Raw genomic sequence first — 25,545 nt, forward strand, 5'->3', positions numbered from 1 at the left:
GGTAATAGGTTATCGAAGCGTGTGCAAATACAAGAAAGAAAAAACTCGCACTTAGGATTACAAATCGGCTAATAATTAAAAACCCCATTAAAAATACGGAATATATGACAGACACACTTAACGCGACACATATTTTGGGCATTATATTCTGTTAACCATATAAGGTGAGTATAAAATATGACAAAAATTAATACTTCCAAATTGTACAAACCGTCGACGAACCCTGAAAATTCTGATGAAATAATTTAGAAAAATATCAAAATACTCATGGTCAAGGAATTAATATTTATTTCGTGTGACATCGTCTTGTTAAAATAATGGGTTATGAGATTATTTGGTGAACTCAGCAAAAACCTGTAAATTTATATTCTCACTGATTTTGGCAGTCCCTGTCTCATCGAAATAACGGTTTTAGGTACTATGTCTCTTTGGACCAAATCTGTTTCAGGATATTTCGGGTCGATCTAGCGATGTCGGTCTGTCAGGCTGGCTGGTGCGCCCGATAACTCTCTAACGGAGTATCAGATTTGGTACAAACTCGGTACATCGTCTTGATCCATCGTATATGATACATAATATTATTATATACGCTCAAATAAATCGAAGTAAGCGTCCAACTCTCTTCAAATTTCGCACATACAAACATTTTTGCCAACACAAGATCTGTTGTGAAGATGACAGAAATCTGCCGAGACCTTCTGGTATCTCAGTCCCACAAAGGATCATAAGCTTTAATAATTTTATCTATCATAACTTTCGAAACAAGTAAGCGATTCTTTACAACTTACCAAAATATCTAAACATTTCTCTCAGCTAGAAACCTGAGACGAATATGGAATTTATGATTTCGCATTAAATTGGATATCGATGTTCGATTTTCTTATAATTTTGCCCATGCCAATATTTGTATCTGTAGCAGATGAAGTAAGAAAATGGAATACACGGAACGACTATATCTGGTACCTCACGCACATTTTTACATTTTCTAAGAATTATCACAATCCTCTCATATACAGTGAAGAAAGCAGTTGATGTAGTCCAATATTGGCACGTCACAATATTTAATTGTTTGCATTACCTTATTGTTTAGCTGCGAAGGTGTCATCAATGGAAATTAAAATGTGAAAATCAAGCATGGCCACATGAAAAACACCATAATTTAAGTCCACATTGGAAACCGCTTACATTAAAAAAATGTATCTAAGGTGTTGTGTTGATGTTTCCTACTAATGTCCATGAATTTACATTATTCTGTCATACCAACCTCGTGGAAGAATATAGGTGCAAAAAAATTGAAATTTCTGTGACGGTGAATAACACACACAGACACACCAATTTTGATTCGGACCAACCAAAATGCCTTTATCAAAAAGGTGCCTTATTAGAACGAAGAAAGAATTGATTAACCTTAATATTTGCTCCCATGCTTCTTGACAAAGCTTCAGTCGAATGATCAGGTTCTCAACATGATATAGCTGTTGTTGTTGTTTCAATTAATTACTTAATTCTAATTTCGTTGTTTGCAACTAAATTGAATTTATAGCTCCTGTATTATTGTCTGAATCATTTTTTTAATACCTGAATGTTCAGATTTATACTTTTGTTTGCTCAGTTCTTATTTTGAGTTTAATTCGATCACAGCTTACAAATCGTACTGGACAATGGGCAGTGAAACAAGCAAATCTGCCATCGTCAACAATGAAGACACAGAGGCGACCATTTCGTTTAAAATAAATGGAATCCCATATTCCGGTAAATGTCTGCTTTTAGTCTTCTGAGGCCAAGACTGAGAAGGCAATCTTCCATTTTCAGTTAACCTTGTGCAGTTTCCGGCGGATATAACTCTCAATACGTTCATCCGGGATCAGGCACAATTGACTGCAACCAAGTTTATGTGTTTGGAAGGCGGCTGTGGCGCTTGCGTAGTGGCTATCAGAGGCAGGCATCCTGTTACGGGGGAACTTAAAACATGGGCTGTCAATTCTGTAAGTATTTGTAAGCTAGACGAAAAATCGAAGCTGATGAATAATCGCCGTGTCCTAAGCTCTAACGAGTTAACATACACACACACACACACATATATTCAAACTCATTTTACGGCAACAATGCCAAATATAGACGTTTGCATTAGAATGCTTAATATAACAGGTTTTCGATTTGTAATCTGCGTTCTATGCAAATAGTGATACTCAGACGAGTTGTTATAATTATATATATATATTTGTACTGTTGGAGGACCCCGAGGATGGTCTTCACATTTTGTTCCAAGCGATCTTCTGTGTTTTGACATGTCTGAACATTTCAGTGCCTCACTTTGCTGAACACTTGCAACGGCCTTGAAGTACTGACCTGCGAAGGCATTGGCAATAAGCGCGACGGATACCATCCGATACAGAAACGTTTGGCTCAACTGAATGGCACGCAGTGTGGCTTCTGTACTCCGGGATTCGTGATGAATATGTACTCTTTGTTGGAGTCCAAAAGTGGCGAGCCCACAATGGATGAAATTGAGAATTCGTTTGGAGGGAACATTTGTCGTTGCACGGGCTACAGACCAATATTGGATGCAATGAAATCGTTTGCGTGCGATAGCACGATTAGCCTGTCGGAAGAATGCCAGGATATCGAAGATATAGTAACAAAACAATGCCCTAAAAGCAATCAAACATGCAATGGTCAATGTGCCAATGCGTCGAAAACTCAGCTCTCACTCAGCTATTACGACGGATGCCAATGGTATTGGCCCAAAAAACTGGAGGAACTAATTGATATACTATCTAAGATCGATTCGGCCGTTGAGTATATGCTTGTCGCGGGTAATACGGCCCACGGTGTGTATCGCAGATCTCAGTCTCTGCAACACTTTATTGCCATCAATGAGATTGCGGATTTGAAGAAATGGCAGATGACAAATGACATTGTAACATTGGGCGCCAACATCAGCCTCAGCGAAGCCATGGAAATCTTCAAGGAAGTCTCAAAGCAAACGGGATTCGAATACTGCCAACAACTTTGGGAGCATTTCGATTTAATTGCAAATGTGCCTGTTCGGAATGTGAGTACATGCAAATGATGTAGGACCACGTTTTAGTAACATCCAAATAATTTTAGAGTGGAACGTTGGCGGGAAACATCGCCATTAAGAGAATGCATCACGAATTTCCTTCGGACATTTTCATAACCTTTAACGCATTAAATGCCCAGGTAAAGGTGACCGGTCCCGACGGCAAGGTGGAAACGATGTCACTCTACAATTATGTTTACGTACATAAGACGCCGAAGACCTTTGTGACCAGCTTCGAATTGCCAGCGTATCCAACTGAAAGATTTATTTTCAAATCTTATAAGGTAAGTTGAAGTTTTGACCAACACTTCAGAGAGGTTACAACGACAACAATGTCCTCTATTAGATAATGCCACGTGCCCAGAACGCTCACGCGTATGTGAATGCTGCATTTCTCTTAGAATTGGAACCGAAAACAAGTCAGGTTATAAATTCGCGCATATGTTTCGGTGGCATTAGTCCAAATTTCGTCCACGCCTCAGCCGTTGAAGGTATCCTCAGGGGACAGTGTTTCCACGACAAACGGGTGGTCGAACAAATATTTTCCGAAATGCAGACAAGCGTACAGCCAAACGAAAATTTAACAGAAGCATCGCCGGACTATCGCCGTAAACTGGCTTGTGGTCTAATGCTTAAGTTCCTTTTGGAAGCTGGCCCCGAAGATAAGGTAAAGCCGGAGTTCAGAAGTGGGGGGCCCTTGTTGAAGAGGGAACTATCCTCAGGAATTCAAATATTTGCTACCAACGAAAAATTTTACCCAGTCACCAAAGCCGTTAAGAAAATAGAAGGTGAGCGTTTCAAATAAAACAGCATTGCATTACCTCACCCCATGCTTCGATTCTGCTTACAGGTTTAATACAGTGTTCCGGCGAAGCCACGTACATGAACGACATCCTTACGTCCAAGAGCACCGTTTATTGTGCCTTTGTCGGTGCCACCAAAGTGGGCTGCAGCATTGAACGCATTGATGCCTCCGACGCTTTGAAAGTCCCCGGAGTAATTGCCTTTTATTCGGCAAAGGATATACCGGGAATAAATTCATTTGTCGATCCCGCCTTCCGCTACGAGTCAGAAGAAATTTTTTGCTCCGATGTGGTGAAATACTACGACCAGCCATTGGGAATGGTTGTTGCCCTGAGCTCGGATATTGCCAATCATTCCTCCACCAAAGTTAAGGTTCTCTATTCGAAGAGTACGAATGCCATAATGCCAACTCTTCATGATGTCCTCTCCAATAACCGCCTAGAGCGAATCCATTGCCTGCGACCTTCGCCGTTGAAGGAGATCAGATTGACGGCCACAGCAGATATCACGACAAGGGGTATATTTGAGATGGGGTTGCAATACCACTTTACAATGGAGCCGCACACTTGCGTTGCAGTGCCATTCGAACGAGGCCTGCAGGTGTGGTCCGCAACCCACTGGATGGACCATACTCAGGCTGCCATCGCAAAAATGCTTGGCATCACAGCGGCAGAAGTGCAATTGAAAGTGCGACGCCTGGGTGGCACATTTGGTTGCAAAATAACTCGAGGCAATGCAGTGGCATGTGCTGCGTCCCTGGCCGCCTTCAAACTCAACCGCCCGGCGCGTTTTGTACAAACCATTGAATCGATGATGAATTGCAATGGGAAGCGCTGGGGTTGCCGTTCAGATTACGAGTTCCACATAAAGGCCGATGGCAAAATTGTGGGCTTAAGGAATACCTTCTATGAGGATGCAGGTTGTACCCTTAACGAAAATCCGATCACTTTGTTCGCCTCTCCTCCGGCCAGAAACTGTTATGCATTTACCGCAGACAACTACAAACTGGAGGGCAATGCTGTGCTCACAGATGCCGCCAGTTCGGCCTGGTGTCGAGCTCCGGCTTCGCTTGAAGGTCAGACATTTTCTATGAAGATACTTGTTCCATATTTCTGAGGTTTGTTGATTCCGTAGGTATAGCCATGATAGAGAATATTTTGGATCACATTGCTTTCGAGGCCAACATAGATCCCGCCGATGCCCGTATGATCAACATTGCAGAAGGCAACAAGATGAGAGAGTTGTTGCCGAAATTCCTATCGTCCACCGAATACAGGCAAAGGCGCAAGGAAATTGATGATTTCAATTCAGGCAGTCGTTGGCTGAAACGAGGAATTGGCATGGCCATTATGGACTTTCCTTTGGAATACACTGGCCAGTATAGTGCCACAGTGTCTATTTATCACATCGACGGTTCGGTGGTTATATCTCATGGCGGCATAGAGATGGGACAAGGTATGCCTCTGACAAGTATATGGAACAATTTCTCCTAATGAATCTTCACTTTGCAGGTTTAAATACAAAAGTGGCCCAGGTGGCCGCCTATGTCTTGGGTGTATCGATGGATTTGATAAAAATAGAATCAAGTGATACCATTAACGGAGCCAATTCAGCTGTCACCGCGTCCTCGGTGGGCAGTGAAAGTCTATGCTTTGCAGTCCGCAGTGCCTGTAACAAACTCAATGATCGTCTCAAGCCCGTAAAAGACTCCTTCAAATCAGATGCGACATGGTTGGAAGTTGTTGGTGCTGCATGGAGTCGTTCCATTAATTTGATAGTTAGTGACCACTACAAAAGTGGCGACATGACCAATTACCACATCTACGGCCTGGCCCTCACCGAAGTACAAGTGGACATTTTGACGGGCAACAATGTGGTGAAACGGGTTGATATTCTCGAGGACACCGGCGAAAGTCTGAGTCCATACGTGGACATAGGACAGATTGAAGGTGCCTTTGTAATGGGGTTGGGTTACTGGCTAACCGAACAGTTGATTTACAATCGCCAAACAGGCCAACTTTTAACCAACCGATCTTGGAATTATAAGCCACCTGGAGCCAAGGATATTCCCATCGACTTTCGCGTAGAGATGTTGAAGGGGTCAGCAAATACGGGTGGATTTATGCGTTCCAAAGCCACAGGAGAACCGCCAAGTTGTCTGGCGGTAAGTGTTATTTTTGCCCTGCAGCACGCTCTGCAGTCAGCGCGTAAAGACGCTGGCCTTAAGAAGGAATGGTTACGTCTGGGAGCACCCACTACACCAGAACAAATCGTTCTGAGTGCTGGTCACGAGGTGTCATCGTTTTCATTGGAATAGAACTTGACTGGCGAATGGAAGGTGGACGGTCTATCAGTACGTCAAATGTAAAACACTAACAAAGTTGTTAATAAACACATTTTAATCCCAATGATCGGGAGGAAACAAAAAACCAATTGAAAATTAAACTCACTAAGCTGTTATCGGTCAGAACCGAAAAACTCTGAATATTTTTCAGATACAGTCTTCTGAGCAGATATATAACAAATTCTTGATATAAAACGAATTATTTTTCGGGGGTGTTTTCTACCCTTTAAGACATTTAAATACTTCCTCCTCCAGATTAGAGTAGTCATGTATAGAAGTGCTTGGAACCGTCCATGGCCCTAAGGGCTAGGTAACTGTGTTAATGGAATATAAATAAAAAAATATGTAAATAAATAGAAAATTTGTTTAAGTCCGGTGCAGACACATGAGACCGGTTTTGACCGATATTGCAAATATTCGCAGGACCCATTAATATCTATCGAAAAATCAAAATGTCAAATTCCGGTTGGCGATAAGGAGTGAAACCTTTAAAATATCGAATATCAGAAGAATCCGCTAGGTGGAAGCTAATCGTGGACCTTCATTAAAAAGTATTTTTTGCATGAAAATGTAACTTATTCGATTGGAAATTGTTAAAGATGTAAATCGGAAGGTATGCCATACATGATGAGAATAATATCAATGACAAGAAGCTCTAATGTGAGCACACCATGAAAACATGAATGGAAATCTGATAGTCGACTTTGAGTTCATGGTGTCAAACACCACGAAAACAGTTCTGAATTCTTTACGAATGGGGCTCACAATGGTTGACACAAGTCCACATTTTTGGGTAGCCACTTTATTTGGGGAAAAACAACTTCTATTCTCGATTTGTCCTACATTTGCTAACGGTTTGTATATTTTTCGCCTCTCTTTGAGAGAGACCATAAAATCATAAAACTGATTGCTATTTTGCTTTTATTATCTGAGACCAGAGACCTACCACACTTCCACTGTAGTTTTTATTATTATACATGTTTTTATTTACGACGTTATTTTTTTCAAATTTAAATTAAATATGGGAGATACGTATGTAATACAGTTGCTTCGAGTGTGCAAAAAAGTATATATTGTGTATAATGTAGCGGCATTGTTAATTAACTGGAAGATAGCAGTGCCCGGAATGCTCGACAAGTGTCGTGTTCAAAATAAACATTTTACACTCCCATCGCCATGACATTGACATTCATTCAAGTGCTGCCCACTCACGCTATCTTCATTCTTCTCCTGAGCATACTTGGGACTACTCTCTTGAACGGCGATTGTTTTGTTTAGAATTGAAATATAAAGCGTAGTACTGAAAACAGCAACAACAACAAAATGTGATGAAAGTCATTAACAACTAATGTTCGACCGACAAATGATGCCAGATGTCGTGATTGGTGAATGGATTGTAGGTACCTAGACTCCCATTGGAAAAGCACCAACGTTGGAGACAAATAAAGGTATGGACTAAAAATGTTAACGTTTACCCCACCCGACAGAGGCACTGAGCACTGATGAGCACTGGGACGGTAAAGTCACTCGACTTCTACTATTCAAGTTGTAAATTCTTATATTTCACAAAATATTTGGATAATATAAATGTAAACAAATGGCTTGTAAATAATAATTGCTCTGTTCCAGAACATGCAAAAATCTACCAGTTTTGCCATTTTTTCCTTCGTTATTATGAAGGGAAAATCGGTTATCGTAGTAAAAACTTTCACATTCTTGCAGTTCTGGAACAGACGAAATAAATCATAAAAACACTCGCTACTTTTTTTGAGAGGGAAATGAGTGAATATATTTAAGCCCTCCCACATCATGCACGACATCTATTGAATCACTTTTTTCAAAGATAACAGATGAGACAACTTTTTAGTCTGTACAATGGTAGAAGAAAACAGGTAGTCGCAACCAATTTTGGAATTGCAATTTATGAATGAGAATTACTCAAATTTGTAAAATTGTTAAAAAAATGCATATCATAATAACCTCCGATGGGTGTCATATAGGAAAACATATAAAATTTTAAAAATTTCGGAAAAAAACTTTAACATTTTTTAACATATCAATATTCCCAAGCGTTGATGCATCTACCTGTATTCTTCTATCATGGTCTGTACCTTTATTTGTCTATGATATTATTATCTTATTGCACTGCATAAAGTGACATCTTAATTTTAGTTCAAAAAATTAATAAACAAAAATAATCTGTTATTAATTTCCTCAAATGAATCGGAGGTATTTCTGCAAACAGAGTCTGAATCGAAAATGGATAACCAAAGGGTAGCCAGTTCATTACCATATTACCAATATAAAATTTGGCAACATAAATTCAGTAAATTATGCATGGTCTAGCCTGTTGCTCATTGGACAGTTCATATTGAAATGAAACTTATATTAACGAAAAACGATTTATTTGTCCGACAACGTCATTTTTTTCTATCGAATGTAATAAATGACCATAGACGTGGGCATTCTTATTGTATATTTATTTCTATTATCGTATCTTCGATGATTTAGTCGATACCAAGGATAAGTATCTGTAAGAACAGTACCTTATCAATCAACCAAATACATGAACTTATTTAAGGCGCGGTTCGCATTGATACGAATCTTCCCCGTTTGACAATTCCGATCTGGTAACATGAGAATAGTTTGACTAGTTGATAGTGAATTCTAAGAGATATTTACAAACCTACATTATTCGTGTTTTGTTTAATTTTTTTTTAACATTAGAGCGTGTCAGATGAATGTGATATTGCTACATATTATGTAACGAAGCCCAATGAAGACTACTTATTCTGTTGTTGATCTTAGAGTTTTTCGGCCGTTTTTCCTAATTTTCCAAATTATGTTTTGTGGTTACTTGGCGACTGGTGGGAGGAGTATAAATAATCTTTGTTGCCCATTAGTTTGTTATCGCTCTGCAAAATGTCTTAATCTAACTAAGGGCTGTCATCAACGGACTGATATCAAATGCAAATCAGTTTAACGGCTTTCTAACTCATCAATGCTCTGGCTATATAAAAAAAAATCGAATACGTAGTTCCATGACGACCTCAAAATGTTTCCCCCCAAAAAAAACCGGTCTAATGTTGACAAACTAATCGTTCGGAGATAGAACGTTGTTATCTTGTTTGATATACCATTAATGAATAAATAATCAAAACGGCATTTGATCGTTTCGGCAGCGATAGGCCAACGGCAATTCGCCGTTCTCTTCCAGAACGAAACCATTCATTTCACCTAATCAGGAAGTCATTCCCACATCGTAGCGGTCAGTCGTTACGGATCGCAGCTACGGAAAAGTACCCACTTTTAGTTATCGCAAGTGTTACATAACAGTAAACTATAACATAATATTGTGAAATTGCCGAGCGTTTTTTTTTTTTTTTTTTGAGACAACGACCGAAAAAGGACAAGGAGGATGTTGACTACATTTTCAATAAACGGGAGGGAGTATAGCGGTAAGTGTAATGCGATTCGATGGCTCCGAAACTGTTTCTGACAATAACGACTTTGTTCAGTGGACTTAGCTAGGTTGCCGGCCGACATAACGTTAAACACGTTCATACGGGACTATGCTGGACTGCCGGGTACCAAATTCATGTGCCAGGAAGGCGGTTGTGGCGTGTGTGTTTGCACGGTGACCAACAAGGATCCTGTCTCTGGAGAGATCAGAACGAGAGCCGTGAATTCGGTAAGACCAGAATTTGTTCATGCATTCACAGCGAGTTCCTTAGGATCGGATATTTTTACGCTTTTAGTGTTTAACTTTGCTAAACTCGTGCATGGATTGGGAGGTAACGACCAGCGAAGGTCTGGGAAATAAACGGGACGGCTATCATCCTATCCAGAAGAGGTTGGCCACTATGAACGGCACCCAATGCGGCTATTGTTCGCCTGGGTTTGTGATGAACATGTACGGCCTGTTGCAAGAGCGCAGGGGTAAAGTTACCATGGAAGAGGTGGAGAATGCTTTTGGGGGCAATATTTGCCGCTGTACTGGCTACAGACCTATACTGGATGCAATGAAATCGTTCGCGGTGGACAGTGATATCGAAGTTCCCGAAGAATGTCGCGACATCGAAGATCTCTCGAAGCTCATGTGTCCAAAGACCGGTCAATCGTGCAGCGGCTCCTGCAAGGGCAAATTAGTAGAGCTCAACTGCATTAACGGTGAACGATGGTTTTGGCCCAAATCGGTGAAGGAGCTATTCTCTATTTTGGGGCAGTTCCAGGACGATGACTACATGTTGGTTTCCGGCAACACCGGTCACGGCGTCTACAGGCGTCCATTGCGAATCAATAAATTCGTCGACATGCATAGCCTTCGTGAGCTACATGGATACCAAATAACATCAGATACTCTGGAACTAGGTGCCAATCTTAGCCTTTCCGATGCCATGGCGGCATTTAGGAAGGCGTCAACCCTGAGGGGCTTCGAGTATTGTTCAAAAGTGTGGGACCACTTCGATTTGATTGCCAACGTTCCTGTGCGAAATGTAAGTAACTGTTTATGTGATTCCGATCCAACTTCTGACAGCTTTAACTAAACCAAATCACATCTAGATGGGCACACTGGCCGGCAATCTGGCTATTAAACACCAACATCCGGACTTTCCATCTGATATATATGTGGTATTTGAAGCTCTTGACGTCCAAGTGGTTCTACAGAGTGCCGTAGATCAATTGCAGACTGTGTCGCTGTCGGAATACTTACGAATGTCGATGAGCCAACGAATTATCCGGTCATTCATACTGAAACCGTACGACAGCAAAGAATATCTGTTCGGATCTTACAAGGTAAGTAAATCAACAGGTCAAAGGCTCTTGCGGTACATACACTGAAGAATTTGTCTTTACAGATTATGCCCCGAGCCCAGAACGCCCATGCCTATGTCAACGCCGCATTTCTTATTCAAGTGAAGAATCCGGACTTTATAGTTAAATCAGCTCGGATTTCATATGGTGGACTTTGTCCAGAATTTGTCAGGGCTAAACAATTAGAAAACAGTTTGCTGAACAAACCACTTTTCCACGCGCAAACAGCTCAGATGGCATTAGCTACACTCAGGGGTGAAATCAAGGCTACATTTGTTCTGCCCGAACCATCTCCTGAATACAGGATTACATTGGCGCATGGTCTATTCTACAAATTTTTATTGGGCCATGCGCCGGCAGAGAATATCTGCGCCTCTTTCGCATCCGGCGGGGGTGTTCTCAAGAGGCCTGTCTCCAGAGGAAAACAAACATTTGAAACTCACGACAGTTGTCTGCCTCTAAAAAAGCCCACCCTCAAACACGAAGGCTTACTTCAATGTTCTGGAGAAGCTGTTTTTTCGAACGACCTGCCGCCACAGGGCCAACAGCTGTGGGCTGCCTTCTTCACAGCAAAGAAGGTTGGTGCCAAAATTGCCGATGTTAACACAGAGGAGGCCTTGGCCCTTCCAGGTGTTGTGGCTATCTTCACCGCCTAAGGACATACGCCAGGGAGGTAATCGCGTCGCCGTTAAGGACAATTTCTTCTTCATGGAAGACGAACCCCTGTTTTTGGATGGAGAAGTCAAATATTATGGCCAGCCAGTTGGCATTGTTGTGGCCGAGACCAATGCTCTGGCAAACAGAGCTGCTGAAGTAGTGAAGCTTACATATGAAGGTGGGTCCACGGAAGTACTATCCACGCTAAAGGAGGTGTTGAATGCAGCTGCTGCGTCCGATAGAATTCGACATGAAATCAAGTCGGAATCTACGCAGGCAGGGACGTCAATTGATGCTCACAAAGCGAACGCTGAAGTCTTTGATGTGAGCGGCAAAGGCGAGTTGGATATGGGTCTGCAATATCATTTCTTCTTGGAGCCTCATACCACAGTGGCCGTTCCAACCGGGGGTGGCCTTCAGCTGTATGTGGCAACACAGTTCATGGATTTGACCCAGGACATTGTGGCCAAGATGCTGGGTGTGCACAGTAATGAAGTTCAGGTGAAAACTCATCGTCTGGGTGGTGGCTACGGAGGCAAGGCCACTCGCTGCAACTTCCTCGCTTGTGCTGCCGCGCTCGCCGCATATAAGCTGAATAGACCGGTGCGTTTTGTCCAATCCATAGAATCTGCAATGGAATCCTTTGGCAAACGCTGGCCTTGTCACATCGACTACGACTTCTACGTACGCAACTCGGGAAAAATAGTGAAATTGGTATCTTCTTTCTACGAAGATGCTGGCTTTTGTCCCAACGAGTCTCCCATGGGCCACACAGTGCTGCTGTCGAAAAACTGTTACGAATTCACCAACGACAACTTCATTCTGGACGGCTACATGGTGCTCACGGACTCTCCATCCAACATAGCGTGCAGAGCACCTGGTTCCGTTGAAGGCATCGCCCTAATTGAAAACATAATGGAGCATGTAGCCTTCCGATTGAACATGGATCCCTTGGACTTACGTATGGCCAACATAATTGCGGGTCACAAGCTGTCTGAAATGCTTCCAAAATTCATAGAATCGACAGATTACAGGGAGCGGAGGGCGGGCGTAGTAAACTTCAACAAAAACAATCGTTGGATCAAACGAGGCCTCGGACTGGCTATCATGGAATATCATGTAGGATACTTCGGACAAATCCCGGCGACGGTGGCTATCTACCACGGGGACGGCACCGTTGTTATCACCCACGGCGGCATCGAAATGGGTCAGGGCATGAATACGAAAATTGCCCAAGTTGCCGCTCACATCCTGAATATTCCACTTAATCTGATTCGTGTCGAGAGTAGCACCACCATTAATGGTGCAAACGCAATGGTCACTGGTGGATCGGTCGGCAGTGAGGTTGTGTGCTTTGTAAGTGGCAAATCTGATTTTTGTGTTTGGGAAAGGCTTTTCATCTTTTATGTTTCCTTAGGCGGTGCGCAAGTGCTGCAATACCTTGTTGGACAGACTTAAGCCCTTCAGGGAGGAATTGAAGGATCCCTCGTGGCAAGACATCATCAATTTAGCGCACATGCGCTGCACAAATCTAATAGCTAGCGATGGTTGCAAGGCTGGCGACATGGACCCGTACACCGTGTGTGGCTTGGGCCTGACCGAGGTCGAGGTGGACATGCTGACCGGCAACTATCTGGTGAAACGTGTTGATATTCTTCAAGATGCCGGCGAAAGTCTGAATCCCAATGTTGATATAGGCCAGGTGGAGGGTGCGTTTATAATGGGCCTTGGTTACTGGACCAGTGAACTTTGTGTGACAGACAAAGCAACGGGTCAACTGATGACTAATCGCACGTGGAATTACAAGCCACCCGGTGCCAAAGATATTCCCATCGATTTTCGTATCGAGCTTTTGGCTAAGAGCCCGAATCAGGCTGGTTTTATGAGGTCGAAAGGTAAGTCTCATGAGGATCAAAACAACTCAGTTTCAAAAATCGTATGCGTTAATGTTTGCAATGTGCTTGCGTTCCAGCTACTGGCGAGCCCTCAATCTGTCTGGCCATCAACGTAACTTTTGCTCTCCAACAAGCCATACAATCTGCTCGTGATGATGCCGGTCTTGAAAAGAAATGGATCACCCTAAATGCACCCATGACACCCGAGTACATTCTTCTGAGTGCCGGCACCAGTGTGGATATGATGACCTTATCAATGTAATAGTCATGAAAAAATCCTGTACAAACATGTTTGTATATTTTGTCCCTTTACCCACCATTAGTCCATGGTTTTGCTAAAAAAATAAACAAACACTCGTCATTGAGTTTTAAGAACCGAGTACGGAGCTTGTAATAATAACTCGTCCCTGCTTTTGAGTATTTCCTTTTTATCGAAGCTTTAAAACAGTTCACATTTCGCAGAGATACAAAGGTTTTGTGCCAAACCTAAGGTTTACATTAAACACGCACACGCACCGCCAATAATTAATTCCCTGGTTGTAGGTAATGTCAACTTCCCTTTGACCGCTTTGTATAAATTAGATACTATCCAGTTCCCCCCCCCCCCCCCCCCTGGGTTTTGCTGTTTCTCATCAAATCATTCAAGTTCGAAACGATAAAAGCAACTCCCTATTTGTATGTTGTTCGCACCTTTGCCACAAAAATGTCATTTGCAGTCGTTTAGACGCGTTTCAGAACAATTTGGCCGTCGGGCATGCGCGCCTACACAACAGAAAGCATGACAGGAAACAAGTCAATGGATGTCGTCGCCCAACCAAATGTGGCTCTGCTTAGGATCGACGATGTCAGCGCAACCATTCCGATTTACGTTTCCTCAAGCCGCAATCGGGACCACTAAACACTTGGGTGGTGAACGCTCGCGTCAAATGAACCAATTCATATGCAATTGGTAAACACCAGTAAAACATAGCCATATAAACGCACTTATTCGGGCTAGGTTTTGCTGTCAAGTTGTGTGTGAATTTATTTGCCAAACCACCTGGCGATAGGGAAGACGATAGTGAAACGCTTATTGTGATTGTGAAAACGCTTATCTGGAATATTGCAAAAATTCAGATTTGGAGAACGATTGATCGGAGAGAAGTTGACTACCAAACCTTTTTTGGTCGCAACAATTGCTCTCTTCTTTGACATCATAAAGGGATGGCTCTGCATCGGAGCAAAGTTCTTAAAAATATAATTGGTGGGGCCATAACAAACGGTAACCCATGGAGACATATTTTTACTACAAGGATCTATAGCGAGTCTTACATACCATATTTAAAACAATTCGATGGGAAATGTGGGTAGCATCACCAAAATAACGAATATCGGTGGGTACCGTTATATAAAAGCCATTGCGGACTACAAATTCCAAATTTTACATAAACCCTTTCTGTCACTGAAGCGAGAACCTGTTGCGAATTACAAATACCAATTTTTATCCGTTTTAATTATATGCAACTATTTATGAAAAACAATGAAGAATGTGTTTTTGAAGTACTTTAGACAGTTTGTAATACACGTTCGTCGGTGGTCAGTTCAGCGAATTATCAATGTGTCCAACCAATCTTCTTCAAAATGTAGTTAACAACAAATAGTTGAGTGTATCATGAAATTAGGAGAGTAAACGGATTTTGAACAAATATTTCAGTTTTTTTTTTTTTCAAGCAACAACAGACTTGTTGTTATTACACCGCAATTTAGAAACGTTGCGTTCAAATGTAGTCGTCATTGTGTGAAGCATTTTACTCAACAGGAAATCGACTCGATTCGCACAAAAACTACAAACTATACATTCGAGTATTTATACTTTGTAAACATAAATACAATCAAATCAATTTGTCGTGTTTTTTGTTTCCCTCCAATATTATTTAATTAATGCCAGAGGCTCACAATTTGGAGTAGTTCCCATCGAAACGTATTTGGTGTCGATGCTATCTGCCATCCCGGCACGACATTGGCAATGCAATTGAATGGAGGCGAAACAATTCAAATCTGGCTAAAATAAACACAAACTGTAACAAATTAAATTAATAACTTTGAAAGCTCACAGGACAATGGGTCCTGGTAGGAACACATCCTCCTCATTGATTTTATTTGGACAAATGCTTCCTAGTACCTACCTCCCCCACATTTTGGGCCATCTATGTAAGCGAGAATCGACCATCAAACTATAAAAAGAAGAGGGAGCTGCTGCTGTTAAAGGACGACCATTTGCGGTTACCATTCACTGCGGCATTCAGAATGCTGTTGCATACTAAAAGCTCCAGTCGAATGTATTAATTACAGCCACGCCGCAAGGAACTCGTTAAAAGTCTGAATTCAGCGATTCACAGTGGTTCCAGTGGTCAACGCTGTTGGAGAAATGTTTTCATCTACCTCATTCTGATTTACCCGATTACAACATCTCTATTGTCATAGTGACAGTGTGTTTCAGACTACTCAACGACTTCAAGTTCCAAAACCCAAATGCTGAATGGGGGGAAAACATACATAAGTGGAAAATCATGTATGTATCCAGTAAAAAAGAAACGAATACCCAATATAGCTTAAACTTGGTAATGCAGGGTGGGATAAAAAACATTTTTTTAATTGCATGAAAGCAAAAAATGTCGGAAATAGCGTCAAATTTTAGAATAAGTTTAGATTTGTTCGATTCGGTTACTTTTGCCACGAATTATGGCCTTCAAACGGCCAATGAAACTGTCACACGTTTCCCGAATGTTGCTCTGCGGTATTTTGGTCCATTCCCGGCGAAGCACTTGCTTGAGTTGATCTAAATTTTGGTATTTATTAGTGCCAACCTTGTTTTCCAAAATACTCCAGACACAATAGTCCAACGGATTGGTATCCGGAGATTTTGGTGGTCATTGTGCTGAGTCCTGTTGGAATGTCCAAGGTCTGCGGCCAAAATGTTTGCGTGCCCAAGGCTTTAGTACACCCTCCAGAATATTTTCGCTATAATACTCGGCATTTATTCTGATGCCACGGTCGATTAATACGAGCGGAGAGCGACCATCGGCTGTTATGGCTGCACATACCATCAGCATGTCTGGCGCTTGAGTGGTGGACAACCGAAGGTACACATTTCCAGCTGGCCTTTTTCGGCAAGTAAACACGATCATTTTGTTTTGTTGTTGTTTAGAAACTGCTGGACAACGAAAATTCGGCAGTTCACCACTTTCGTCCGAGCGAAACAACTCTTTAGATCTTTTGAGTCTATTTTCTTTCTGTTGCGGTGCAAGTTCTTGCACTTTTTGCAATTTCAATGGCTTTACCCCGAGCTCATTTTCAATATTTGCCGAATGGAATATCACGAGCCATTTTTCGGCCACTGCGACGCGGGTTTCGATCAATTCGCTTCCTTACTTTTCGAACCATTTCTGCTTATGTTGCTGTTTTCTTCCGTCCACTTCCTGCACGGCGGTCGGAATATCACGAGCCATTTTTCGGCCACTGCGACGCGGGTTTCGATCAATTCGCTTCCTTACTTTTCGAACCATTTCTGCTGATGTTGCTGTTTTCTTCCGTCTACTTCCTGCACGGCGGTCTACGCTACCACGGTAACGAGCGATGGTACGAGACACAAACTATTTATTCACATTCAAATGCTGGAGTGCTCTAACGTTAGCCACTTGCACTTTTCCAGCCAAATATAAAGAAATCACTATTACGCTTGAATTCCATCACGAATAACTTTTTTCAGGAAAATTCTCACCAAAATGCTTTTGTACGCTTGTAAACAATATAATGAGCTGTCACTGTCGGAGTGGCTTAGCAGTCTTCAGTTGGTTGCAGTTTTTTCATCTCACCCTGTAAGCTTCCATACCTCACCCCTAAACGACAATATTTTGAATACCAATAACTTTCGTAAAATGTACACCCAGTGCTCGACTTTCCGCAATTTTATCAAAGCCCAGCTTAACAAAATTTGATAGCACAGAAGATGTGATTTGTCGTTCCACAAAGGCCAAAAATATTTATTGGCCATAACTGCAGTATTTCTATCAACATTAGATCTCCTGAAAAGATGGAATACATGATGAGCGTATATATCAGTCAGAACACCGGCTGAAGCTTTCTAACTTGCTTAAACACAAATAGAGCTCTAGCCAAAGGTCTGGAAAATTAATTCGAAATATTTCATTTAATTTTTTTGTGACAAACATAAGACAAATGCGTATTTACATTTTAATATAAAAAAAACGGAAAATGTGATTTTTGCTATTGAAAGCTCTCAGCAGGCACAAGGGCGTAGTAATACCAGTAACTCAAAGTGGACCTAAGTCGATCTAAGGGTTTTTTCATCCGAAAACCACTTGTAGTTACTGTCCGAGTTAACAAAAAAAAATTTCAATTCACTGTCCGCAACAGAAGCCTCTATCGGCTCCCATTGCTGGCGAAAGCAATAAAATTCAGGACATTGTTAAAGGAGTGCGTGATCTGCCCCTGATGTTGGCTGTTATTACTACCGTACTGTGGTGCGGCATGGCCATTGCCGATGGCCGCCGGGGTTGTTGGTAAAAATGTTTGAAATTCAATTTAAATACACTCATCGTCGTCATTGTAGTCGTCGTCATCGTAGCCGGGCATATTGAAATACAGCAGACCATAAAGGACACATTATATTTCATAAGAGACATGATTCCTGCCCTTGCCAAAATTTATTTGCATATGCGAATGGAACGAAGCAGATTGGTTGCATATGTATTTACTCACTAACACCCACACACACACAGGGACATATAAATCCAGACACGCACTCCACAATGGGCGAACGTACTCGCAGGACATGCGAATGCATAGTGGCGAAATTATCGACATTGTGTAACGAATAACTCTGTAATTATGTAAACAAATTGAATTAATTACATTTGTCTCGATCGTCAATGCGAAAGGACAATGGAATCAACAATGCGACAGCAGTTTCAGAACAATAACCAAAGCAGTTGTTTCCCTTGTTTTCACTGCCATGGCCAGTCTGGTGAGGGCCAAAAGAAAGCTAGTGGCGTACGTAGAGGAGCCAGTTTACGGGTTTGTGGTCAGAAAATGACCCCGATTTGAATTGGACCGCCGAAGAATAATAATTCTGGAGGTATTTCATTCATTCATTTCTTTCTACCAACTTCTTTGCTAATAATGTCCGCTAATAATGTCCGCTTTGCTAATAATGTCTTAAATGGATTTCTGTAACAAATACTATAAATTGTACAATACGCCACCTCTGCCCGCCGGACAACCTGAAATGCCATTTTCAATTTCATTGCTGGCCTCTCCTCCCGGTATCAATTGGCAAAACACGCAACAAATTCAATTTCATGATTGAATTATAACGCCTGATATTGGCTTATGACTTCTGCAATAATAAATCGCCAATGCATCCGTCTGTCCACCCACTCGAGTGTCTGCTACACGTACTGCAAATTAACAACTACCCAATGTTCGATCAACATGTGAAATTGTTAACAAAATGGAAGAAAACAAAAAAAAAATAATAAATGAAAAACCAAATTCCAGAACAAACATTCAACGAGGTCTGCCCGCGCCCGGGCGAATGTGTGGACGCGAAACATTCGGTTGCCATATTTAATCGGTTCAAAACAAAAGTATCGAAAAACATTGTAACATTTTTAATTACATTTTATGAGTTCGACAATAAAGACGTGAGCGGATTTACATATGAGGGGGCCAGCCAGACAATGTTGCCACAACGGGACCACACACGTTCCCAACATAGCGCAAATGTCATAAGAATACGACACACTCACACACACAGGCGAATATGACTTAAGTACCCACCAAATGGGTTCCGATTCACTTGAAAGGTGTGTTCTGGCGTTTACCGATGCCTATATTTACGGGTTCCCCTCAAAACATGCCTTAACTGTAATCTAATAATCTCGAGAGCCGGCACAAAAAATAAATAAAAGCATGTTTGTTTGTTGTAGGGTAGCTCACTGCTCAAGTGTATGAGTTCGAGTGTGTGTGTGTGTGTGTGAGAGAGACTGCAGTCTGCTGCAACTACTTGGTGGCCATCACTTTGAAATTTTCTAATTTCTATTGAATTTTGAAATATTCATAATTTACGATGAAAATCAGATGAAAAGTGAAAAACAAACAAAAGCCAAGCTGTCGACCCTCCACAAAATGTTACAGTTTCGTCGTTCGTGACGAGTGGATGATGATTCAATGTTTTTCCATCCCAAATTTCGTGGAATGGATGTCGAGGGGAATCTTAAGAGCTCGGCGATATGGATTATGTCCATGGCCTGTCGCTGCTACTTGGAGTGCCACTCAATCAATCACTTCCCCCATCGAGCCCCCGTGTCAGATTGGGAGCAGCAGCAAAACAAAGCATGGGATCACCGAGTTTGTGGCTGAATGACATATCCACAAATCACCGAATATAACCGAAGGTAAAAAAGCCACATGGCCTGCAGTCGCACACTTATGTGCGTGCATTCGTCAGTTCGTACCGTTTGCAATTGACATTGACAAAAAAAGTTTTAGTTTTAAAAATAGTACGAGATAATTGCGTATGTCATTGCAGTTTCTAATGCTTGTCCGAAATGATCTCACTTTTAGATACTTCTCAAAATTTGAAGGTTTCAATAATTTTCCGCAAAGACTTGACTGTACAACGCTCGTTTTCTACTCATCTGAGAATCTTAAAGGTCAATGAAGAGGGATAGCGAAATGTAGACATTACAAAATCGCATGGGCAGGGAGATTACATCACCGGATGTTTATGTATTTGTGCGGTTGTTGTTAATGACCGCAAAAAGCATCATCAGTGGTTTTCATTCATTGAAAATACGCACACAAACGCCGGGTGCCCACATTCAAATCTAAACTGGCCAGTGAAGGGTGATTGCATGTCATCACATAGGTATTTATATTTTTGTGTAGATGTTGCATGTGTGTTTCGAAGGACATACTTGAGGTCATTGGACATTTAAAAATGCCCTATGTCCTTTGCTTGTTGCCTACCAACGGCTGCGTAACACCTACTTGCAATTTAAACATCGGGCTGACAAGTGAATACAATCCATTCTCTACCATCCATCATGGTCATGATAGATCGGTCGAATCATTTTTCCACGACCCAGTCCACGTCCGATTTGTAGTGTCATCTCATGTTAAATGGACTGTTCATAATGAGTTGCATGCACAAATGAGTGTAAATTAACCGATAATGAGGCGATGAATGGGGCAATAAAATTGTTAACATACAACAATGACAACAATACAACAGAACTGACCAGTGGAACCAAATAAAAAAAGCCATGTTTCAAACATATCTTAGCGGTTTAGCGACATAAGTGCTAAATGGTACGATTTATCGCATTTTCCGAAGCAAAACAAAAAATACAACAAAGCGTTTTATAGGTACCGCATTAATTAAGTGTTCTTCGCGCCCAGAAGTCATATACTGAATCCAACGAATTTAAAAGGCGTTACGTTATGCCGAACCTAAAAATTTAAACCACGAAACCCATAAGGGAAAAACATAACCAAATTTGTTAGAAAAGTTTCGGAGAGTCCAAAATGTAGGATTCTGTCGTTGAATGGAGAAGTTCTAAAACCAATGTCCAATACACCTCAAAAACCTTTTCAATAGCACAAGTTTTGAAGGAAATATATGTCCTCAAATAATTACCGAGGAGGCTCTAATTCCGGCTATCGATAAATAAAAATTTACCCTGCACCGACAAAACATCCCCCAGTATCTAGACTAATATATACTACTTAGTCTAGATACCGGGGGATGTTGCAGGGCCTTGCGTAAAAATACTCACTGTCACTGAAGTCGAAAATGATAGAAATAATAAAAACTGTGAGCTGTTTATGAACTGAAAACAGTGAATTGGAATAGAAAATCTGCCCCTATTTGATGATATCGAGAAATATTCAAATTAACAATTGTAGTTCTAGGAAAGTCATTTTCCATTCTGAAAGCCCTCATCATTGAAATACTCATTAGTCTGGGTACCACACTCAATTCCAGTGATGATTCCGACGAAATCGGAGAAATAAGTTTAAAATTTTCAAATCTCTTAGAGTATAACATTACGTTGGGCCTTGATATGGTGACAGAACATTATTCACATTATTATATTCTTCATTTGATCCTCCAAAAATATTCAAATACTCTACAGCTTACCGTAGATCCATTCATCTGTACTTGGCTTAAATCTTACTTTTCCAAGTTTTTCTTGACGGTATACAACTGAGGTTTCAGCACTGCTGTAGCATTTCACTGTGCTATTTTAATATTGCAGCTATACGTAGGTACTCCTAATTCTAGATCTCTTACAGAAACAAAGGCGATTAAAACACAAATAATAACTCCATGTGACAATGGGTCCGATTATTAAATGTACTACAAATTGGTATTAAGCTATGTACCATCGCTTATGGAACTATATCACTTATGGAACGTTCCGTTCTCTTAGAGCGGATATAACATTTACATTATTTTAACTAAATTTACCATTAAAATCTACAACACGTTTTACTTTGTAACTATTTCTTGCTAGTCCAACAATGGATTTTTGCCATCCATACTGCCGTTTCGCGACAGTGCCAATGGCAAGCCGTTTTTACTGTTTGAACTTGAACTTGACACCGGCTATTGGGGTTGCTTTATTGTGATGTTGCATCTCCGTACTGGATGTTAACAAGGCCAATATGCGTTCGTACTTTCACCCATTTGTGGCAGTTATAGCGCCACATCCATATCATTTGCTGAACCCATCCTTATCTATTCCTTTGTAATTTGCATTTCACAACGACCGGCATGCATTGGTGTGCTAAGCTTTTATGTCGGTGTGACGCTGGGCTGCATGATTTACTTTTTGAAACATTCGCCTTAGCCTTTCTCCATTTGGCTTCGTCATCATAACCACGATTATCTCTCACGCTTGTCTAGACAATATGGTGCAGAGGACGCGCCCCGAGTTAAACGCTTAAAAATGCTTACATAGACTTGCATTTGAATACAAATTTGGTTTGTCGTTTTGCCTTTCCTTTCCATACCAGAACAGCTGTTTATCTTCGGAATGAAAGGGAACGCGAGAATTTCCAGGGTGTTACTTGGGTAATGTGTGTATTCGATGCATATGAAATGAAATTGATATATCCAAGTACACCCATACAAACATACGTATGTACATATGTGGCATGGACCTTTGATGCATAAATCATCGATCATTTACTCAAAGAGTTTCGTTTTTTTTTTTGCTATTTCTACGTTTGCTATTTTATCTTTTTGTCGAATATTGATGTTGATTTCTATGGAACTCAGGGAATTACCGTGTTTTATAGCCTACGCCATAGCCTCTTATGTCTTTGGGCATTTGTTTGTATTTCGGCACATCCAATCGACTTTTAGCCTAGAAGCAAGTACTTCGACGTTATGGCTCCCATATTTATGTTTATGCAATACGTACTCCAAATATGGTATTTACTACCAGATATCTACAGCTCAGTAATTTGTCGATATCGGTTCTGATTTGGATATAGCTTTCATACATTTCTTCATTCAGTTTTCTAAATTGCATGGATTTTGTACATTCAAATGAATTTTTCTATTTGGTGAAACCCGGTTCCCATCAATTGCTCCGATACATAGGTTCTAATATAATACTTGTCGAAGTCATATCAGACACTCTATACCAATGTTTTTTGGTGTGTGAAATCGATTCAGACTTGAATATACCTCCCATAAAAGTTTCCTCTGATACCAAATTATAACTGCTCTAAAGCCACAATACACATTCCGAAAAGGTTCACAGTTAATATGATGTACTTCTCATAATTTCCCAATACGAACTTTTATCTGTTATGGGTAGCTCTAGTAAGTATGCATATTGGTGTAGGGCACTATATATTGTCGGTCACGCCCGACTCTTAACCTTTCTTCACTTGTTTACTTGGAGTTTGACATAGCACTTAAATAATTCAAACCACGCTTGATTTTGCACAGAAGGATTTAGCCGTGATGTCTGGCGACCTTTCTGCAAATTGCTATCTATGTAGTTTTGTATCTCTGTGTGTTATAATCTTTTAAAGTCGGCAAGTCAAATTTCGATTGAAACTACATTTTTTCAGATTAAGATGAGCCATGAGTGTTTTGACAGAAGTGGTAGAAGTGGAAAACACATTACCTTTATCGCTAAATATCAACGGACATTAGAAACGCGCTTGATTTTTATGGTTTCATTGACGTGAGTCAAAAACTGGTAGATTAAATATTTGTTTTTTTTTTAGAATTCGAGGATTCCCAGCAAAGAATGCGTAATCGTCGTGAATTGACATAACATTAGCTTCTTGAAGATAACATATTTCATATCAGGTATGTTCGAGAACACAATATGTTTTAATATTTTACACAAAATGTTGTTCGATAACCCAAAAATCCAGTAAATGAGAGCAGTATTTTCAGCTGATTGAAAACATCTGCAGCAATATGGCCACTGCAATAGGTTTACAAATTTGGGTCAATAGTTTATATATTTGAACTATTTTTCAAGTAATAGGCACTTAAAATTGTATTGCAATTTCGATTTCATTTTCTCAACCATTTAAAAGTATTGCGCATTTTCTTGCGAGATTTCAAAAGATCTCCTTCGAAATCTTTTTGCAATGTCTTGACGTGTTAAGAAAATTTATCGTACATTCCTATTGTTTCTAACATAGGAAATACCAATTGCCTTGGAATCCCGTCTCTGACCCTTGTTGGAGAACTCCTTTTCCTTATGAATGTATGACATCAGCCCCACCTCGCTTTCAATGCTTATTTATTAAATTTTCCATAGTTTTTTCTACATTTTTTTTTTATTTTCTATTTATTTATGACATTGACTTGCCAAGACAAATTTGCTGTGGTCTATAAATTTTTGCGGTCAATGATTGCGAAAACCCAATTTTTGTAAACTGTAAGCGACTGAGCATATCGTAAATTTATGAGTTGGTCGAAACTTTAACAGGTTCACTGTAATGGCCGACAAGCCACCCGTATTCGGCCCGACATCAAATGACTAAATGGCAAATAAATGACTTTCAAGCCAACCAACCAACCAACCAACGGGGGGAGCGTCGTCTTTTTGCCAATCTGGCCAAATGAAACGTAACTTTGTTGCGTCTTTAGCTACAGTACGATTGTATGGGTTGTATGTGTGTATACGCATACACACACGTACATTTTAGCCGTATTTATGCTCCAAGTCTTCAATAATATCTAATTTCATGGACCATTAGTGTGTTATGTTACAGGCGGTGGAACATAACACCATACTTAATGTTGCAACAAACGCCACCCCAAGCAGCATGAGGGTAGCTTCTGGCCATGAACTGATAGGCCAGCAAGTGAAGTAAGAATAGCGGGGGGAAGTGGGTTTGGAGTTGGTCAGACGAGTTCACCTCACCAAGAGCAAGCACTGTTGAGGTTACAGCGGTAGCCAATTAAAAAGAAACTATCGACTAAAAGTTTTGTTGTTAATTTAACAACGACATCATTATCTGGAACAGGCTGTGAGCGTTGCACTAGGCCAATGGGACATGTTGCGTCTGATCGTCGTAGGCTTATCTATCACACCTACTCAGCAGGCCCGCAACACAACTTTTGTCATCACATACAAATCTTGCTCTAGACAAATGGTTTTCTCGTTCTGTTGGCTTGGGTGGACGGACACAGATGCGTCTTAGGTACACCAATGTCAATGGCAAAAGCTCTCCACAGAACGTTTCATGCAACTGTGATGCCATACAAATAGCTGGTGTCAGATATGTCAATACTTATTTGCTGGGCTATCCCGGTGACATTTCATGGGCGCTCGTTCGCACACGCTTGGCACAATGTTCTGCTGACCCAAGCGAAAAGCAAATATTGATAAACGACATGCTGGCAGAAACATATCGAT

The 25,545-nt window shown here is 40.9% G+C and overlaps 2 protein-coding genes across 3 annotated transcripts; both read left to right on the forward strand.

The window, feature by feature from the left end:
- Positions 1–23: 23 nt before the first annotated feature.
- On the forward strand, positions 24–9,601 carry LOC101901154 (uncharacterized). Of its 2 annotated transcripts, XM_005187888.4 has the most exons (9): positions 24–164; positions 1,642–1,752; positions 1,813–1,985; positions 2,306–3,055; positions 3,112–3,348; positions 3,411–3,852; positions 3,915–4,943; positions 5,003–5,323; positions 5,380–9,601. In XM_005187888.4, exons 2-9 carry the CDS (start codon positions 1,662–1,664, stop codon positions 6,183–6,185), a joined length of 3,849 nt encoding a protein of 1,282 aa, XP_005187945.2. In that variant the 5' UTR covers positions 24–164; positions 1,642–1,661; the 3' UTR covers positions 6,186–9,601. The 2 variants fall into 2 exon arrangements, with proteins under 2 accessions (XP_005187945.2, XP_011294330.2); XM_011296028.3 differs by lacking the exon at positions 24–164 and having other exon boundaries at positions 1,581–1,752.
- LOC101900980 (uncharacterized) lies at positions 9,472–13,959 on the forward strand. The gene is given in 8 exon segments (XM_005187887.4): positions 9,472–9,670; positions 9,731–9,903; positions 9,971–10,708; positions 10,776–11,009; positions 11,072–11,680; positions 11,682–13,040; positions 13,102–13,579; positions 13,657–13,959. Coding segments are annotated over 8 exon segments (3,816 nt in total). The 5' UTR covers positions 9,472–9,630; the 3' UTR covers positions 13,842–13,959.
- The last annotated feature ends 11,586 nt before the right edge of the window (positions 13,960–25,545 follow it).

Source organism: Musca domestica, unplaced genomic scaffold (genome assembly GCF_030504385.1).
Source record: "Musca domestica strain aabys unplaced genomic scaffold, Musca_domestica.polishedcontigs.V.1.1 12, whole genome shotgun sequence".
Taxonomy (NCBI): Eukaryota; Metazoa; Arthropoda; class Insecta; order Diptera; family Muscidae; genus Musca; species Musca domestica.

Bases quoted from the DNA above. Each gene is read 5' to 3' on its own strand.
- LOC101901154 (XM_005187888.4), top strand. From the start codon at position 1,662: ATGGGCAGTGAAACAAGCAAATCTGCCATCGTCAACAATGAAGACACA. The intron at 3,349-3,410 runs GTAAGTTGAAGT...GTCCTCTATTAG, and splicing joins TTATTTTCAAATCTTATAAG to ATAATGCCACGTGCCCAGAA. The intron at 3,853-3,914 runs GTGAGCGTTTCA...TTCTGCTTACAG, and splicing joins AGCCGTTAAGAAAATAGAAG to GTTTAATACAGTGTTCCGGC.